The sequence below is a fragment of the Desmodus rotundus genome, chromosome 12 (genome assembly GCF_022682495.2).
Source record: "Desmodus rotundus isolate HL8 chromosome 12, HLdesRot8A.1, whole genome shotgun sequence".
Taxonomy (NCBI): domain Eukaryota; kingdom Metazoa; phylum Chordata; class Mammalia; order Chiroptera; family Phyllostomidae; genus Desmodus; species Desmodus rotundus.
The window spans coordinates 85,321,278-85,341,555 of record NC_071398.1 but is presented as its reverse complement, the minus strand read 5'-3'; the positions used below and the strand labels follow the sequence as shown (position 1 = coordinate 85,341,555).

At 49.6% G+C, this 20,278-nt stretch overlaps 1 protein-coding gene across 1 annotated transcript in view; it reads left to right on the top strand.

Moving 5' to 3' along the window:
- Positions 1-19,508, top strand: part of PACC1 (proton activated chloride channel 1) — a 28,183-nt gene extending 8,675 nt beyond the window's left edge. Inside the window, exons 3-8 of the mRNA XM_024552377.3 lie at positions 8,592-8,801; positions 10,130-10,281; positions 14,444-14,586; positions 14,898-15,042; positions 16,993-17,100; positions 18,694-19,508. Of these exons, the coding sequence (XP_024408145.2) occupies positions 8,592-8,801; positions 10,130-10,281; positions 14,444-14,586; positions 14,898-15,042; positions 16,993-17,100; positions 18,694-18,855 (920 nt within the window). The 3' untranslated portion in view covers positions 18,856-19,508. The remainder of the gene's footprint in view (positions 1-8,591; positions 8,802-10,129; positions 10,282-14,443; positions 14,587-14,897; positions 15,043-16,992; positions 17,101-18,693) is intronic.
- The last annotated feature ends 770 nt before the right edge of the window (positions 19,509-20,278 follow it).

Below are 20,278 nucleotides of genomic sequence, written 5' to 3'. Positions count from 1 at the left end.
GTTATTACAACATTATTGACTATATTCCCTACGCTGTACTCGACATACCCTTGATTAATTTGTAATTCTTCATCCCTTCACTGTTTTCACCCCATCCACCAACCCCGTCACCTCTGGCAACCATCAGTTTGTTCTTTATGAATCTGTTTCTATTCTGTTTTGTTGGTTCATTTATTTTGTTTTTTTTTATTCCACTTGTAAATGAAGTCATATGATATTTGTCTTTTTCTGTCTGACTTATTTCACTTAGCATAATACCCTCTAGGTCCATCCATTTGTCACCGATGATACGATTTCATTCTTTTTTATGGCCAAACAATCTTAGTCCGTCGTGTGTATGTTCCGCTGCTTTATCCTGTTGTCCATCAGTAGACCCTCAGGTTGCTTCTGTATCTCGGTTATTGTGAGTAATTCTGCAGGGAACATAGGGATGCATATATTTCTTCACATTAGTGTTTTGAATTTCTTCAGATAAATACCCAGAAGTTGAGTTGCCAGGTCGTAATGCAGTTCTACTTTTACATAATTTTCTGAGGAACTCAGACTGGCTGCACCAATTTGCAGGCCCCCCGACAGTGCGTGAGGGTTTCCTTTTCTCCGCAGTTTCACCAACCCTTGTTTGTTGATTCGTTGATGATGGCCCTTCTGACAGATGTGAGGCGATACCTCATTACGGCTTTGATTTGTGTTTCTTCGGTGATTAGTGATGCTGAGTATCTTTTTACGTGTGTGTTGGCTCTCTATACGTCGTTTTTGGAGAAGTGTCTATCCAGGTCCTCTGCCTGTTTTTTAATTGGGTTGTTTTCCTTTTGGTGATGAGTCGTATGAGTTCCTTAGGTATTTTGGATATTAACCCCCTACTGGACATTTCCCATTGGTGAGTATCTTCTAATTAGTAGGTTGTCTCCTTGTTTTGTTGATGGTTTTCTTTGCTGTACAAAAGTTTTTGGTTTGAAGTAGTTCCATTTGTTTATTTTTTCTTTTGTTTCCCTTGCCCGAGGAGGCATCCACAATAATATTACTAAAAGCGATCTCAAAGAGTCCATTGCATATGTTTTCTTATAGGAGTTTTATGGTCTTGGGTTTAAATTTAAATCTTTAATCCATTTGGGGTTTATTCTTGTTTAGGTCTAATTTTTTTGCTTATATCTTCCAATTTTGCCAGTACCACTTATTCTATAATCTAATCTCCTTTGTCATAGATTAATTGACCATATAGACATAGGTTTATTTGGGGGCTCTCTGTTCTATTCCATTGATCTAGTTCTATGAAAAATGCCATTGGTATCTTGATAGGGGTTGCATTGAATTGCTTTGGGTAGTATGGATATTTTAATGATGTTAATTCTTCCTATCTATGAGCGTGGTATATGCTCCCATTTATTTGTATCTTCAGTGTCTTATAATTTTCTGAGTACAGGTCTTTTACATGCTTGGTTAAATTTATTTCTCGGTATGTTTTTTATTCAATTGTAAATGGAATTAAAAAAAATTCTTTCTGCTAGTTTGTTATTGGTATTAAAAATGCAGTTGATTTCTGAATATTAATCTTTTGTCCTGCTACTTTACTGAATTTATCAGTTCTGATAGTGTTTTGGTGGAATCTTGAGGGTTCTCTATAGTTTTATATCATCTGCAAATGACAGTTTTACTTCTTTCTTTCCAATTCGGATGCCTTTTATTCATTTTTCTGATCTGATTGCTGTGGCTGGGACTTCTAGTACTATGTTGAATTAAAGTGGCGAAAGCGGCTTTCAGATTGGAAAAGGCCTAGGTGCAACTTCCTTTGATCATCTTATTTCCAGGTTCATCTGACACCCTCCACCATGCCACTGAAGTTCATCCCCAACCAGATCAAAGTAATATACATGAGGAATACCCATGGGAAGTCAGTGCCACATCTCCTCTGGCCCCAAAGATAGGCCCGCTGGGTCTGTCTCCAAAAAAGTTTGGTGATAACATCACCAAAGCAACCAATGATTAGAAGCATCTGAGGATTACAGTGAAACTCGCCATTCCCAACAGGCAGGCCCAGATCGAGGTAGTACCTTCTGCATCTGCCGGATCATCAAAACCCTCAAAGAACCGCCAAGAGACAGAAGAAGACGGAAAAAAACACAGTGGAAATAGCACTTTTGATGAGGTTGTCAGCATCGATCTTAACCTAGAGATCTCTGAAACCATCACAGAGATCCAGGGGCCTGCCCAGTCTGTGGGTGGTAATGTTGATGGCTGCCTGCATCGTAGATGACATCAGTGATGGTGCAGTGGAATGCCCAGCTGGTTAAGACCTTTAAAGGAAAATATCTCAATCAAAGATCATTTGACAACTGAAAAATAAATAAAGTAAAGGCTAACATCTTTGTCTTGTTCTTGATCTTAAAGGAAAAGCTTTCAGCTTTTCACTATTGAGTATGATGTTAGCTGTGGGTTTGTCATATATGCCCCCTCTCCCTTTTTTTTTGCCTTTTTGTTTTTAGATTTTATTTATTATTAGAGAGGGTAAAGGATGGGGGAAGAGAGGGAGAGAAACGTCAATGTGCGAGAGAGACACACCATTTGGCTGCCTCTCACACGGCCCCAGTGGGAGACCTGGCCAGCATCCCAGGCATGTGCCCTGACTGGGAATTGAACCAGCCACCTCTTAGTTTGCAGGCTGGCACCCAGTCCACTGAGCCACACCAGCCATGGATCATATATGACCTTTATTATGTTGAAGTATGTTTCCTCTAGTCTCTTTGCTGAGAGTTTTTATCATGAATGAATATTGAATTTTGTCAATTGTTTTTTCTACACCTACTGATATGATCATATGACTAATACGCTTTTTTTTGTTCCTGTGGTGGCTTATGTTAATTGATGTGTGGATATTAAACCAACCTTGCCTAACAAAAAAAACCCAAGTGATTGTGGCATGTGACCATTTTTATGTATTGCTGAATTCAGCTTGCTGATACAGTGTTGAAGCCTTGTGTGTCTATGCTCATCAGGGGTGTTGGCCTATAATTTTCTTTGTTTTCGTAGTGTCTTTGGTGGTGGTAATCAGGGCAATGCTGGCCTTGTAAAATGAGTTTGGGAGCCTTTTCTCCTTTTCAGTTTTTGAACACAGTTTGAAAAGGATAGGTATTAATTCTTTCTTGAATGTTTGGTAAAATTCACTGATGAAGCCATTTGGTCCCGGACTTTTGTTTGTTGGATTTTTTTGATTACTGATTTGATTTTGTTCATAGTTATTTGTTCAAATTTTTAGTGTCTCCCTGATTCAGCCTCTAAAGGCTGTGTGTTTTGAGGAATGTATCCATTTCTTCTAGGTTGTCCAATTTGTTGGCGTATAATTATTTGTAATATTTCCAAATAATGCAGATCTTGGGGTGGCAAACTCTCTCAGCTTTTGTTGGTCTGGGAAAGCATTTGTATTCCTTCACATCTCAAGGGTAGGTTTGCTGGATATGTTGTCCTTGGCTCGTGGCTCTTTTCCTTCAGTACTTTGAGTATTTCCTTCTATTATTTCCTGTCTTGTAGTGTTTCTACTTAGAAATTTTACCTTGGCTGCCTTGAGAATTCTTCTTCTCATTAATTTTTGATAGTTTGCACACACACAAAATGAATCTTGGAGAAGGTCTTCTTTGCATTGATATAAAATTAGGTTGTGATTTTAGCTTCCTCTAAAGTTTAGTTCCTTTCATAGTCTTGAGAAATTCTCATCAATTATCTCTTTGAGTAGGCTCTCTGTTCCCTATTGTCCTCAGGTGGCTCCTTCTAATGTAGTTAGATAATTCTCGTAGAGTTTTGTTTTGTCTTTAACTCTTAGTTCTTCCTTTCTTCCTCCTGGGTCACTCCCAGGTTTGTATCTCTGAGCTTTCCAGTTTTCTGTTCCATCTGGACTGTTCTGTCTCCAGGGCTCTCCAATGCTCTCCTGGTCTCATGTATTGAGTTCTTTACCAGACGTCTTTCTGGTTCTTTGTTATAGTTTTATTGTCTTCGGTAAATACTTTGTTCATTAATTTTTTTTAAAAGATGTTATTTATTTTTAGAACGAAGGGAAGGGAGGGAGAAAGAGAGGGAGCGAAACATCAATATGTGGCTGCCTCTCATGCTCCCCTGCTGGGGACCTGGCCCACAACCCAGGCACGTGCCCTGACTGGGAATCGAACCAATGACCCTTTGGTTCTCAGCCCAGCACTCAACCCACTGAGCCACACCAGCCAGGGCTGTTCATTAATTTTTTAAAATTCATCGAACTGCCTCTTTGAGTTTTCTTATATATTACTGGGTTTTTTCATAATTACAATCTTCAGTTCTGTCATTTAAATCACAGTCTTCCATGACTTTGAGTTTGGTTGCAGGAGTCTTTTCATTTTGCTTCTGTGCTTCCAAGTTGCTTCAGTTGTCCATGGTATTTGAGGGATTGACTCTGAGCATTTGAGGTAGTGGTCTCTTCTTGTATAGATACTGTTTTGCCCTCAGCAGTTCAGCAGGTTTATAGGGAGGGTGCTTTCTCTTGTTTTCCAGTAGGTGGTGCTATAGTGCAAGTTTTGGTTTTCTTTTACCTGCACTGCAGGTGATCTGGGGTTGCTGTGAACAGGTGTTTCAGTTACAGAAAGTGCCGTGTACCCAGTGGGATGGTGGGTGTTCTCTCTTTGACTTGCTCACCTGGGTTATGGGACACCACCACTGTTTTTGGAGAATGTTGTGGGTGGCGGAGAACTGGTTTTGTGAGCTCCAAGAGCTACTTCCTATTTTCTCTATTTTTGGCTTTACTGGGCCCTGTGCGGGCCTGGAGAGAGAGGAGGCAGGTTTGCCATCTCACAGCTCTGCCCCCTGCTGGTAATGGCTCTCAGCTCCACTGTTTTGTTCGCAGCTTCCCAGCCACCTCTGCCTGGTTCTGCCACCATGGAGAAGGCAAACGGAGACACCTTTTCTGGGAGGGAAACTGCCTCCGCCCCTCTTACACTCCGGGCCAGTGTCAGGCCTGCGGCCCTAGTCCTCGCTGCCAGCATACTGTCTGGAGCTGTAGTGGGCACCAACCTGCATCTGCAGCACGTGGCCAGGTTGTCCCCGTGCCGCCTTCCCTGCTCCTTCCGGTGTGCCCACCTTCAGACTTCTGGGGGCGTGGACTTTTCAGGTGTGTGTGCTGAGTGGGAGATCCTTTCCTGAGTTACAGTGGTCCAACTTGTTGTAAATTTAAGGGGAGAAACAATAGTCTTCTCACTTTTCTGTGATGCTGACATCACTGGAGTCCACTTTTTATAGAGAGCATGTAGTTGGGTCTTGTTTTTAATCCAGGCTGACAGTCCCTGCCTTTTAATTGGTTCATTTACATTTAATGTAGTTATTGATGTGGTTGGATTTGGGTCTTTTATTTTTCTCCTTGTCTCATGTGGTTTTTGTTTCTCTGTTCTGCATTCCTGCAAGTTACAAGCCTTACAGTATTGTATATATTTCCCATGACAGCGTTCAATTTAAAAAATAAGTATCTGCCCACCTATTGAACATTTCCAGTGACCTTTGTTTCATACTGTATATTTGAGGGTTACTATCTATTGTCATTTCCCTGCTAGACTTTTCTTTAGAAGGTCTTGCAGTGCAGGTCTGTTGGGGATGAATTCTCTCGGCTTTTGTTTTTGAGTATACCTTTATTTCACCTTCAGTTTTGAAAGTTAGTTTTGCTAGTTAGTTTTCATTCTCGGTGGCACACAGACTTTTTTTCTTTCCTCACTTTAAAGATATTGCACTGCCTTCAGCCTCCGTCATTTCAGATCGAAAGTTACCTGTCGTTAGATACAATACCCTGTATGTAATATGTCTTTCACTTTCCTGGCTGCTTTCGTGGTCTTTCTCTTATCTTTCCATTGGCAGTTTGACAGTGATTTGCCTAGGAGTGGTTTTCTTATTTGTCCTGCTTGGCATGTATTGAGTTTTTAGGATATGAAAATTAATATTTTTTATAATTTTGGGAAGTTTAGGCCATTGTTTTAAAAAAATAAATTTCTGACCCATTCTGTCTCTCCAGTCACATGCTGTTGCGCTGCTAGATGTTGAAGTTACCTGGACTCTGTTCGTTTTTTCTTTAGTCTTTTCTTCCAGGTAGATAATTTCTGTTCATTTCATTCCCATTGCACTGGCTTTGACTTCTACCACCTTGTGCTGTTAAGATTACACATTGGCCAGCCTGTGAACCAAAAGGTCACTGATTCGATTCCCAGGCAGGAAGCATGACTGGGTTTTGGTCCAGATCCCCAGTTGTGTGTGTGTGAGAAGCAACCACACATTGATGTTTCTTTCCTCGCTTTCTCACTCCCTTCTCCTCTTTTTAAAAATAAATAAAGTCTTTTAATAAAAGATCTTGCAGTGAATTTTTCATTTTATGAAATTTTTTCAGCTTTAAAATTTCCATTTGGTTTGTTTTTATAGTTTCTAAGTTTTTCCTCTGTTCATTTCTTATGTATATATTTTCCTTTGGGTCTTTTAAAGGCTATAAAGTTCCTGTCTGCTAATTGCAATATCTGGGTCACCTTAGCATTGTTTTCTTTTTCAAAGTTTTTTTATTGATTGATTTTAGAAAGAGAGTGGAAAGGTGGGGGGAGAGGAAAACATTGACTTATTTATGCCTTGATTGGCTGATTCTTGTATGTGCCCTGACTGGGATTGAACCTGCAACCTCGGCCTATTGGGATGATGCTCTAACAAACTGAGCTACCCAGCCAGGATGGTATTGGTTTCTCTAGACTGCTTTTTTTTCTTTAGTATGGGTCACATTTTCTTGCCCTTTCCCTGTGTAGTCAATTTTGAATGAGCACCAGACATTATAAATGGTACATTATAGAGCTTCTGAATTCGGCTATGGTTCTCTGAAGCAGAACTTTTGTCTTAGCTGGCAGTTAACTCGGCAAGACCCAGTCCCAGACTTCCGTGCCCTGTGCATCAGTGGCAGCGGAAATCTCCTCTCAGTGCTTTCGGTTGCCAACTGCTGCTTTTCTGCTGGGCCCCTAGAGTCCAAAGCCGATTGGAACATATCTTATTTGCAGATTTGGGGGTTCACCCCACTCCATGTGCATCCCTCCCTTTCAGGGTTTCCCCCATAACTTTCTGACTGCTCTGCCAGCCCTTAACTCGATGCACTGTTTCCGTGAATGACACCTTGTAGAGGTTGGCGAATGCCCTCAGGCAGAAAGCTGCAACTTTACAAGTCTCACCAGGTGCTGTTCTCTTCTTTCAGAGTAGATTGTCTTCCAGTTTCTGCTTGCTTCTGGCCATTCATTAGTGCCTTCAAAGAGCACTAAGTATTCTGCCCAGATTTTGTAGTTGTCATCTGTAGAAGGGTGGTGTGGCCGCGCTCCTCTGTCACCAGCGGATGCCAGAAGCCAGCTGCACCTCTTTGCAGACCTACATTTAAACTCCGCTTTGCCCGCAGCCTCGTGCACACTTGCTGTGCAGGACGCAGGGCTCTTCCTGGAGGAGCCTGCAGCCCGGACCTCCATGCGAATGCCTGCGGCAGCTTGGGCTGCAGCATCAAAGTGCCACAGGCTGGGTGGCTGAAACAGCAGGAGTCTTTTTCTCAGTTTTGGAGGCTGGAAGTCCAAGAGCAAGGTGTCACCAAGTTTGGTTTGTCTTGAGGCTCCTCTCTTGGACCTGCAGGTGGCAGCCTTCCCCGTGTGTCCTCCTGTGGCCTTTTCTTCCTGTGCTCCCCACCCCCAACACACTGTATGTCTCTTCCCTTCTTACAAGGACACCAGTGCTGTTGGAGGAGGGTCCACCCACGCAACTTCCTTTAACCTCACTTTCATCCTTCCATACTCTGTCCCTAAGTATAGTCACACTGGGGGTGAGCGCTCCAACCTATGAATTTTAGGGAACAGAGACACAGTCCAGTGGAAAACAGAGTGATCGAGGCTGGGGATGGCTTAGGAGCAGGCAGGCGAGGCCGGGCAGTGTTGTAGGGATGACGTCAGAATACGTTTAATCAGCTGTTCAGTAGTTCACCACGTAAATGCGGAACACCAGGCACTTCACTGAAGGGCGAGCGGTTCAATATGGACAAAGCTAGCCCTTGTCCTCACCCCTGGATCTCAAAGCCATGTAGACAGACAGTGACGTTGCAGAGTGATGATAGTGGATGACACGTGGCTGCCCTGGGAGCACTGAGGGAGGGGTGCCCAAAGAAAGTCAGGGCGTCAGGAGAGGCTTCCTTGAGGGAATGCCTTTCTAAACCAAAACCAGCAATGAGGACAAGTGCTCAGGCCAGGCTCCAGGGTTGAGGGCACGCTGCAGCTGGGGCGTGGGGCGGGAGGGGAGGGGTAGGTTGGGGTCAGCTCCCTTGTTGGAATGTAACTTTCTGTCCGCCTGGAGAGGAGCCTCCTTCAGCTCGGGGTCCCCTTTCTGACAGAGTAGTTGCGTAGTGAATGTCAATAGGTACCATGTGTTAGGATTTGTGGGTGGAGGCTGAGGGGGAGAGGTTGGGTGTTCAGCGAGCGTGCCTCCTTGGTAAGGCAGGTAAGGGGCCTGGGGACTTCCCCCCTCCCCGCAGCGCCTGCCTCTGCTCTCTGGGTCACGTGTGTGTGTGTGTGTGTGTATGTGTGGTCGTCTTTCAGCCCTTGACGGTGGGTCGGCCTCCAGCAGCATCCGAGTCAGCAAGGCCTGCCTGAAGAACGTCTTCTCAGTCCTGCTCATCTTCATCTACCTGCTGCTCATGGCCGTGGCCGTCTTCCTGGTTTACCAGACCATCACAGACTTCCGTGAGAAGCTCAAGCACCCGGTCATGTCCGTGTCTTACAAGGAGGTTGATCTCTATGATGCCCCAGGTAGAGCCTGCTGGGACAGGTATCGGGGCTGGGACAGGTCTGGGGCGTCTGTTTGCGGACACTCCTGGCCTCTGGCTGGGTGCACCGGGCAGGGTGGGGGAGTCTCAGCACAGCCTGGTGTGGGGGACACACCAGGAGAGCTGCCGTGGGCACCCAGCAGAGTGTGTCCTGTGCCGAGGAGAGAGGGGGACAGGGCCTGGAATGGCCACCGCAGAACTGGGGTGGGCAAGGAGCCGTCTGCACAGAGGCGGGGTTTGGGCTGGGCTTTGATGGATGGGAAAGAGTTCTTCTGGGAGCAGGACCAGCAGGAGCGAAGGCAAGTGTGGGGAGGCTGAGGGTTTCTCTGGGTGGCTGAGTCTGGCCTGACTGGAGCCAGGGGCCAGTGTGGGAAGTGAGAGTTAGGGGCGGGAAGGGAGGCAAAACCATCCCGAGGGGTGGAGCCCTGCCTGGAGAGGGGCTCCCAGGCCACACCGTCCATCCCAGCCGGGGTCCAGTTCCTGAGTGAAATGGCATCTCTGCTCCAGGGCAGGGGCTGGCCCTGGGCTCTGGGAGCTGAGCTCTGTGTGCTCGGGCTCTGCCAACAGGGTGTCCCCGAGTGACCTTCCGATGGCCTGCTCCCAGGGTAGAGCTGGTCTCGGGTCTCCTCTGCCTGGGGCTTCTCACAAGTGTCCTGGCTGCGGCTCCCAGGCCTGTCTTTGTCTGTTTTGGGTTTGTCCCTCTGCGTGTCTGCTTGGCTGTCTTTGTCTATGGCTTACCCTGTCTCCTGCTTCCTGGTCTCTCTGAGCCCTGCTGGGGTCTGGTACAAGTGCTGCCCTCAGTGGATCTGCCTCTGAGGCTGGAGCAGCCGCTGTCAGCAGGGCCGTGAGCGGGAGCCTTGGTGGGGCCAGGGAGGGACTGGCGGGAGGTGACCTGCACATCTGCAGCTCCAGGCAGAGCAGGAGATGAGAGAGAGCACTAGGTCGGGGGGTGGGGGGGCAACCCCCAGCCGGGGGCCTCCCAGTGACTGCAGGTGGGTATGGGGCCTAGGGACCTGCTCAGTCCTGGAGGCCCCTGAGGGCCCAGGGCAGGGTGCAGGCGCAGGGGAGGCTGCGTCGCAGGTGGGAGAGGGCCTTCCTGAGTGGGGGCCATGCCCTTCCCTCATGGGAAGGGTGCTTCCTGCAGGCAAGTGAGTGGCTCCCTACCCTTAGTAACCCTTTTCTTCTCCCTCCTCTGCAGTCACCCAGGGAGTCCTAGGTTGTTGGTGGGTGTGAAAAAAACGTGTGTGACATGATTTTAGGGGTGTGGGCAGGGACTGTGCCTTTTGACACCACTTTCCGTTTTGCCCCCAGGTATTGCCCTGTACCCTGGTCAGGCCCAGTTGCTCAGCTGTAGGCACCATTACGAGGTCATCCCCCCTCTGAGGAGCCCGGGCCAGCCCGGGGACGTGAAGTGCACCACCCAGAGGATCAACTACACGGACCCTTTCTCCAACCAGACCCTGGTAACGCACCTCTGGGTCTGGGCAGCATGCCCTGTGGGCCCCGCACCCGAGAGCCCCGGTCTTCTTTCTGCCGGGTGGCCCCGCCCACATCCCTGGCTTTCAGTCCTATGAAGGTCATGGGGGAGGCTGGCTGGCCTGCACTCAGCCTTGTGGGTGGTGGGGAGGACTCCCTACAGTGTGCTAAGGTCCTGATAAGGTCCTGTCCTTGGCCGGAGGAGGACACTGGGTGAGGCCTGTGTCCTGGAGGAGTGGGGCCCCCAGCTGACTGCTGGAGGGAATTGTAGGGTGCTTTGTGAACACATGGATTGCTGGGGGGGGGGGGGGCAGGCAGCTGATTCATTGTTCCAGGGACTGAGCCTGGCATCCATGCTTTGAGATATGGATGCCAGTGAAAAGCAGGAGCGCTGGTCTGGGAGCAGGGACCGTGGCTGTCCCTGCTGTCCCCTGCGTGCAGCAGCACAGCTCAGCGGGAGTGTGGGCGGCTAGGGGAGCAGCACCTGCAGGGGTTGTGAGGGCAGGGCAGGGTATTGCGTTTTTACATCTTGACTTTTGCGTCCCATGTCCTCGCATGCTTGTTTCAGCAAGGACTGAGCAGGGCCTTGTCGCGTTTCCCCGTCAGAGCGCAGGAGGGAAGGTTTTCTGGGCAGAGACGCTGCCCCGAGACTGCCCGGAAGCCGCGAGTGTGTCTGTGCCGCTGGGACGCTTCCGGAGCGGCTGGTTCTGGAGGTCGGGTGTCCCTGGGGCGCAGCGGGAGGTGGTGGTGCCGGGAAGTAAGGGCCAGGTGAGGCCGGCAGGCCACGGGGCAGGACTTGCTCTGTGGGTGGTAGGAAGCTTTGGGGGGTCTTAAGGTAAATTTTGTTAATGTTTATTCTGGACCTCCTCTTAAAATGCTGCTGAAATGATTCCCACTCCTGCAAAAAATAGAGTAAAATAAAATACCCACAGTGGCTCTGCGAGCCAAGAAAGGGCGTCACCGGTTGACCAGAAATTCTGAGGAGCAGATGTGAAATATAAATAGCAAATTGGGTCAGGTCGATGGGGCAAACAAACCAGAGGAAACCCGCGCCCTAAAGCAGACGCCCACGAGGACTGCTGCAGAGGGGAGGCTTTCCTCCCGGCTCCACGTCAGCAAGGCCAAGGGGCAGGCTGCCAGGGGTGGTCGGCAGGAGGAAAATTAGGGGCTGCCTGTTGGTTGGGCTTCCGAGCCCTGTGCCCTTCCAGGGCCGGCAGAGCTGCTGGGGGTGGTGTTCAGTTCTGGGTGAGAGGCCCTGGGGCCGCTGTCTGCATGAGCTGCGGGAAGGTCCCCTGCTTGGGCATAGGGGCAGCAGAGAGAGGAGTAGGACTGGAGACTGGACGGGGAGAGAGGGCTACCTCGAAGGCCCCCCTCCCAGGACAGAAATGGGCGGAGGGAGTGCCTGCCTGCTGGTGTTGCCTGCCCTCACCACCGGCCCCTTACAGTCAGCCCCAGGCCAGGGAGAGCCTGTTTGAGAGCCACTTAGGAAGAAGCCCCCACCCCAGACCTATACTGGTCCACTAATCCTTCATCCAGAAGCAAGGCTGGACGAGTGAGGGTCACTAGGCATGAAACCAGAGAGGAACAAACAGAATGGACTCTAGGGAAGCTAATTTAAATGAAGACAAATTGTAGCGAAGAGCTAGATGCAGTAGGAACGCTGTCCACCTGGGTTCCCGGCTCTGCGTGTCCTTCCCCTCGGCTCCCCGACGGGGTGGTGCCCTTACCAGGAGTCCTTGGGCTGTTCTGCCAGTTGTACCTGCTGCGTTAGTTATAAAAACCACTGGAATTGACACAACGGGAGAGTTGTTTCTATGAAGACTCAGTTGCCTGCAATGCTGCCTCCAGCTGGGGGAGGGACGGTTAATCTTCTCCAACTCTTAGATGCGGCTTCCAGCTAAGAGTTATCCCCTCCCTGAGCACCAGGACCCCACACCTCAGGCCCGTAGCCCTGGCAGAGGTCTCAGGGAGGAAGCACAGGAGGACTCCCTCCTGCCCCCAGAGGAAAAGGAGGGAGGAAAGGGCAGCACCACACCTGCTGGAGGCAGGGCTGAGGCCCTGCGGTGGGTCCCGTGCAATGTCAGGTGTCCCCGCTTGCCCCTGGCCCTGTGTCCTGTGTCTGGGCTGGGGGGGGGGAGGTCTGCCTTGGAGGTAGTCTTCTGTGGCTGTCTGTCTGTAGTGGACGTCAGAGACACGCCCTCTCCGGGCCACGCAGCTTTGGTTGCCTATTCCTGCTGCAGAGCTGGAGGGGCAGGGACTGGGCCCCTGGCTGGTCGTTTTCCTTCTCCGCCCCTTGTTCGCAGTGAGGTGTCTTCAGAAATGGAGGCTTCTGGCTGTTTGTGTCCCGCTGAGTCCACACAACTGGGACCAGCCAAGTGTCTCACCTGGCCCTACTCTGCTCTCCCTTTTTTTTTTTTTTTCTGTTCTCCCTCTCCCTTCCCCACCCCCTCAATTTAATCTACTTCATGTCTACCGGATGCTTGCTCTGGTATGGCTGAGGTCACGGCCTTGTCGGTCTGCAGGACCTGCCTTTGTTCCCTCACCGCTTGCCATATTTCCAGGGTCCATATGTTAAGCTGATGCCTCCTTTTTAGATTGTTACCATGGCAGCCAGTTCCAGAAAGTAAACTCCGCGAGGGTTAGAGACTAGACTAAGCTACTGTACAAAGCACACCCCCCAGACAGACACAGTGGTCGAGACAAGAGGGAAGTTTGTTTCTTTCTCTGGGGACAGCTGGGTGTGCAAGTGTCAGTCGCTGTGCCATCCCCTGAGTATCACGCTGGTCCCTGAGGTCGGCGCTGGCTCACAGCCCGTGTGCACACAGGGAGGGCATGATGCCCACCAAGAGGCGTGAGTCACTGCATGTTCCGGGAACGTCCTCACGTGCCCACGTATGAGGCCAGCAGTGAGGGTCCAGTGGGCCCTCCATGTTCTGCTAACGTCCAAGGATGAGGAAGCGGCTTTGGTTCTGCAGGAGGAAGAGGGCAGTGGAAACCAGGGACAGTGAGCATTCTCTGCTGTCGCTGGACGTGATGTGGAAAGGCCGAGAATAAGAGGATGGGCAGAGTGGTCTCTGGGCTAAGGCACCAGTAACCAGAAGTGGGTGACGGCGTCCGCTGCCGTGAGAAAGGGGTTTCAGGTGCAGAGGGTTAGAAGAGGGATGTTTAATGTGGATAAGAGGCTCCACTCCACCACCGTCCACTGAGAAGTCTTAACAGCCATAAATCTATCATTATGTGCAAAACTGCACTCCCGTTGTATGTCTTTGGCAGTACCCATTAGAAACAAAAAAAACACCATCGCCTTAGAGCAGAGGTGACGCCTCTTGGAAACTCACAGGCCGGGGAGACGAAAGTAGGGGCAGCAGCCGACCAGCACAGCGGGTCCGGAGCAGGTGCGCCTGACAGAGCCCTCGGGCTTCAGATGTCTGCAGCGCAATTATGGAAGTCGAAGATGTAAAGATATTTTCCCAAATCAAATCTAGCAATCTCACGCCGTCAGTTAAAGTCCCAGTTGGTGTTTTCATGGAACTTAAGCTGGTTTGAAAGTGCATTAGATGGCGTGCAGGGGCCTCTCAGTCTGACGTCACACGGGTAACCCACGGCTGTCAAACCTGCATCTCTGTTGTGAGGGGGTGGGGCTTAGACTCCTCTTTCACACCATGTACAAAACTGTGTCTAAATATAAAAAGATTAAAAAGATGTTACAAGGGAATATAGGAGAATATCGATCCACAACAACTTTAGTTTTCCTTAGCAAGCAAAACCCAGAAGCCATAAAAGCAAAGATTTACAGATTTCATGATATCAAATTTAGAACTTCATAAAAGACGTTAGAAGCCAAGTTCACAAGAAAGTGACTGATGGGCAGAAAACATTTGTACGTATAACAGACAGAACCTAATATCCTCTCTCAACAAGGAGCTTTTGTGGCACAGCAGACCAGTGAGGCGCGTGGGCACAGGACAGGCTGCACTCAGCTCTGTCCAGGTACAGCTGGGTCCGCTGAGCAGGAGGGCATGGCCGGTGGTCACCTCGGGGTTCGCTGCGGGCTCTCCAGGCGGACTGTCCAGTGTCTGTGGGCCTGAGGCTGAGGAGCAGCCAGCCAGCCCTCCCAGGGCTGAGATTCTGGCCTTGGTGTCCCTGCAGAAATCCGCCCTGATCGTGCGGGGGCCCCGGGAAGTGAAGAAGCGGGAGCTGGTCTTCCTCCAGTTCCGCCTGAACGAGAGCAGTGAGGACTTCAGCGCCATCGACTACCTCCTCTTCTCTTCTTTCCAGGAGTTCCTGCACAGGTGGCCTTCCGGAGTCCCCAGCGGGCTCATACCCACGCTCTTATCATATTCTGGCCTTGCACATCCCTAGGCAGGGCACGGGGGGGGGGGGGGGGGGGGGAGGCCGGTGGGCTGGCAGGCCAGGGAGGGCACCTCAGGGCTGCTGAAGTCCAGGGTTGTCTGAGGACCCCGGAGAGGAAGGAACCCGGGTGGGAAGCATCCTGGTGATGCCAGCGGACAAACCAGTTGAAGTAGGGGCTGGAGTTTGAGTCTGGCCACGTTGGAATCCTGCCGTCAGGCCTGATGAACTACGACCTTTCTTTGTACCCCAGCCCAGACAGGGCGGGCTTCATGCAGGCCTGTGAGAGTGCCTATTCCAGCTGGAAGTTCTCCGGGGGCTTCCGAACCTGGGTCAAGATGTCCCTGGTGGAGACCAAGGAGGAAGATGGGCGGGAAGCAGTGGAGTTCCGGCAGGAGGTAGGCAGCGCTGGGTCTGCTTCGCGCTGCTGGTGCTGTCCAGTTGGGGTGTGGGGTGAGGGAGCCTCGCAGAGGAGAGGCACCTGTGCAGGGTCAGAAGGCTGAGAGTGGACCATGCCGGGAGTTCATGCATGCCGTAGGCAGCGCCTGTGCAGCCTAGAAGGTCGAGTGTTTGCAGGGAGGAGAGACTAGGGACAGTGGCCTTGAAGTGTGGTGCGTATGATGATCCGTTGGGAGTAAATCCGTGGGAGTAAAATACTCGCTTTCTTTTGTATATTTTTTTTATGAAAGTTTATTTGAGTCAGACTGATAACATGCCAGAGAACAAGATCTCCAATACTCTCCCTGTTATATTTTTTTATCCCATTTTTCTGTTTTTCAATGTTTTATAATCATGCAACATTAGAACGGTAATACTAACATCACTTTTAAAGTCACAACGTGTTGGGAGCATGCTCTGAAGTTTTTACTCACGGGAGCTGTGATCCTGAAGCTTTCGGCCCCCTAGCCTGGAGTCAGGAGACACGAGGGTCTCCAGCCGCTATCCCAGTGTGGGCCAGAGGACCTTAGACAAAGATGTGAGAGTGGGGACCCAGGGATGGGACAGGGCTGTCTGTCAGGACCTCCAAAAGCAAGGCCGCACCCTGCCTTTGGGGCACGCTCTCTTCTTGCCTGAACCCACACCCTCAGCCAGAGCCAGACCAGGCTGCCAGAGCCAGACCAGGCCGTGTGTCTGGCTGGGAGCGTGCAGAGGCAGCCAGGAGCTGGGCCTGTGCTCACACCCTCCGCTCCTCCTTGGAGGTGCTCCTTGTGGGCTGGGCTCCGAGGGGCAGCTTTAGGAAGGGCCGGAGTTGAAGGACCCCCTCCAGTCCACAGGGCTGTCATTGCTCGTCTGGGTCTGGTCCTTCCTGCACCTGGCTCCTCGGACTGCCCCAGATAGAGCTCTGGGAAGGGCACAGAGCCAGGTTTCTTCAAGGGGCATACTTTCTTACACCTAGGCTGTAACAGCTGCCATGGCAATAGGTCCATACAATATTCCTTACTTTGTAAGCTGCCCCCTCCCGGGTATTGACCCCACCCTTTTCTCCCAGAATACCAAGCCCTTTCTCGTCTGCCACCTGCCACCCCGAGCAGCTGAGGAAGGCACGTCCTCATGTTCACTTCACACTGGGTGCAACCCTGGTCCGCCCAGGCCCTCCTGAGAGCCCCAGCCGGGCTCTGAAACCAAGGGGCCTGGACCCCAGCCAAACTCTACATGTTAGAATGTTTTCTGTGCTTTTTATTACAGTCTCCATCAGAAGTCATTTGGCAGGTGACACAAACTCAACATTTTACATGTTTTTATGTCATGCGTTAAAGATATTTTCGTATATATTGCTTCATTTGATCCTGACTGAGGTAGGCATTTTGTCTCTGTTTTATGGGTGGCAAAGTAGAGACAGTTCAGGTGATGAAGCCAACCCTTTGGGCTGGGCCTGGCTCCTGTCTCTGGAACCTGTCTGCTGTCTGTGACACCACGCAGGCCCTTCTGTCACTGGTGACCAGATCTTCCCATGCACACCAACTACCTCTTCTCAGGGAACACTCGGCCTCGGGTTCCCTGCAGGCTCAAAGGTTAAAATACTCAGCTCTTAAGATCGAGTATATTTAAAATTTAGGATTTTTATGGCTTCCAGTTGTGAGTCCCACACAGTACTTTAAATACGGTTTATCGGTGACAATGCAAACTACGTACCTTACACTCCAGAGCCTCCTCATTTCCCCAAGAGAACTGCGGACACCAAGGTAAGGCCTGGGCTCTGGTGCCAGTTGCAGGGTGTTGTGGCGAAGAGACCTGGGGCGCTCTCTGCCCAGGATGCTGGGAGGGGTGCCAAGGTCTGAGGCTCCCCAACCGGACTTTCCAGCCCCGCGGGCCAGGGCAGGTGACCCTGCTTCCTATCCTCTTCCCAGACGAGTGTGGTTAACTACATCGACCAGAGGCCGGCCGCTGAAAGAAGTGCCCAGCTGTTTTTCGTGGTCTTTGAATGGAAAGATCCTTTCATCCAGAAAGTCCAAGACGTGAGTAGTAGTTGAGATGGATGGAGAGCAAATCCCCAGCCCTGAGGCATTTGGGCTCATCTGTGTGGGCTGTTTGTCTTCTTTGCTAGCACGAGTCACAGGTTGTCATTTATATCTGTGACGTTGATGCTCATCATTTGTGTTTAATTTTATTGTCTTCAGCTAGACTGTGACCCTAAGAAGGCAGGGACCTGGTCTTTTGTTCGTCGTCATCATTTGGTGACTAGCACAGTGCTGAGTACAGAGGAGCTGCTCAGTACCCATATTGACCCAAGCTGAGTAGAAATCATTAAGCTAATATCTAGATTTCTGCTATTTGGATGCCATTCTTTCGAAATGGTTATCTGTAGGGTAAGAACTTGCTATTTGTGGTGAGAGCGGAAAGGTACACATAAATCGAGAGTACCAGTTAATGCTAAATTCTCAGACTGAGTCTTGAAGGTGGGGGGAGCTAGCAAGAGACAGCTCTGCTAGAGGCGCCTTCCAGAGACCCCGCCCGCCAGAAGCAGTCCCAGTGGCACCGTTCTCCGATCGTCACAAAATGCCCTGCCAAGATCCTGGCTTGGGGGAGGACATTTCAGAGCTGAGACTTGGTGACACAGATGTGCTCCGCTGTCACCCACCACCACTGTGAAGCATGGTTGGCAAGGGTGTGCACAGAGAGGCGTGTGCAGAGGCTAGTGGGTCGGACTCTGGGCAGAAGAACGAACACCTTCAGCTCTACATGTGACAGGGGATCAGGTGTTTTTGAACTGTATTCAGTAAGAGGTCACTGTTACGGGCCTGCCCTGCGTTGCCACTCAGCTCCACAGCAGTCCTGAACGGTGGAGGTGATGCAGCCATTTTGCATAGGTGACCCCTGAGGTTCAGATGGTCTCAGCTAAAACTGGGACTTAGAAGTGCTCTGTTTACCACGACGGGGAACTCGGAAATCCATGGCGTGGGCCTCGGAGAGTTTAACATTTACTGAGGAAGCCATCCGTAGCTGTAAAGTGACTAATTCCAGACAGTAAAAAACTGCCGAAGGAGACAGTGGGGTAAATCTCTGCTAAAGTTACGTGGGTTTGGCTTAGTGGACAGAGGAAGGCTCTGAGGAGCCTGGAAGGGTAAGTGACTCGGGCAGGAGGAAGGTGTCCAGGCGGGGAGGCGGGGGCACAGCCTGGAGACAGAGGTCTGGGGTGCGAGCGTGGAAGGGTGGCCGTTGGGTTGGGTGGGAGAAGTCTGGGTCACTGAGAGGGGAAGAATCAAGAGGAGCTGCCCTTTCTCGTGGAATGGTTGGTGGTGTGGAGAAATTTGTCTCAAGGCAAAGCCACTTATTGTGGGCCAGAATATTAAAGCTCTGTACTGAGTATCTGTGCAGAGCTATTTTGAAAAACATCTTTTTCCTTTCGGAATCACTCACTTTATTGTAGGGAGGGCCTAGTATTTATTTCTTCTCAAGCTGAACTGTGGACATCAAAGTGTGAGTGAGGTGTGTAGAATTACAACAATTTCAGAACCCAGCCGGTTTCTTCGCCACCCCAGTGATACTACTGTGACCTAAGAATCAAAACTGAGGCAAACTGATGAACTTGAGTTGGTTCTGTTTTACAGATAATCACAGCCAATCCTTGGAACGCAATCGCTCTTCTCTGTGGGGCCTTCTTGGCATTATTTAAAGCAGCCGAGTTTGCCAAACTGAGTGTGAAATGGATGATCAAAATTAAGAAGAGATACCTTAAAAAAAGAGGCCAGGCAACGAACCATATAAGCTGAAGCCGCCTTGCTCACGGAACTGCCCACCTGAAGGGAAGCTGTCGTGGCTTCCACTTTGACGGAGCTACCAGCACCCCTGCTGTCCTGCAGACTGGGCCTGCTGGGGGGGGACAGCCTGATAAACAGACCCAATGGATAACCTACAAGTTATTTAAGTACTTAAATTATTCATGAACATTTTTGACTCTGACATATGAATCGGGTTTGTGGAAGATGGAATTGGATATACATCTGGCCCTCTGAAGGTTTGTCAAAGCTGCCTTCCCCTTTGGTTTGGTGTACAGTTCACCTGTGACAGGATAGAAAGGCTCTGCTGTTTACCTTGTTTTTCCCCCCCGAGGTTTGGAAAGTGGATGGAGGAGGGTGTGGCTATCCAGATGTGTAGGTCGTTGTGCTCTGAAACCTGTGCACTTTCCACGAAGAAAGGCAAACACCTTTATGTCGCTTTCTCATTTGTTAAATGTTTAATGAGACCTTTAAAGCTACTACGTACTAGTCATTAGATTTCCTGTGGACTGACTAGCTACCTACCATGAGAGTTGAGTGATTCACACATAAAAGCACTAGTACAAATGTACAAAGTAGGTGCCTATTCAGTGTATTTTGATGATTTTATTAACAGGTAAATAAAAGTTAGGTTAATACAAAAGGAATCAGTGTGCCAGGATGAATATCTGCTAGGTCAGGAGGCACCCACACACTCCCATCCTGGGACCTCCAGAGAAAGGGTGGCGTGAACCTGGACTCCCCCGAGGAGGGTCTGGACTCCCGCGGTTCGTCACAGCTGTGCCGGGGGAAGGGCAGGGTGGGCAGGAAGCATGCTGGATCAAGCCCCGTGAATAAGCTATGTTAACTCTACAAAAACCACACATCTCAAACGGTAGCCATAGGCTGGATTGAGGTTATGAAATGTTTCCAGTGTTTTAAGTTCTTTGTATGCCCTTTGCATCCAAAGAGGACTTAGTAACATTTCCCGAATTTTATAACCTGCCTTTAGGTAATTCAAAGAGAAAAACTCAAATGTGTAAGAGCATTTTTTTAAATCTCATGTCTAATTTAGCAGCAAGAAACTATGCTTTTTAGTTGTGTAAAGTATTCCCTGTTACTTTTCTATGCCAGAAGAATAGGCAACTTCAAACTTTAGCCTAGGTCTTATCACTGTAGAATCTTGCTGTGAGGCAAATGCAAAGCCAGGCATAAAGACATACATTAACAGTACTGAAAAACAGGTGTGTATTTTTAAGTATCTCTAAAGATCACACACCACTTCAATATTACTTAACATTCATTAAATGTCTAATAAAATTTGCTCCAACGAATAGCCTGAAACTACGTTTTTCTATATTGCAGAGGGGTTGAGACTTCTTAATTGTGCTTTCGAGTAAGTGGATAATTAGGAAGTGAGCATTTTTAGCTCATCAAA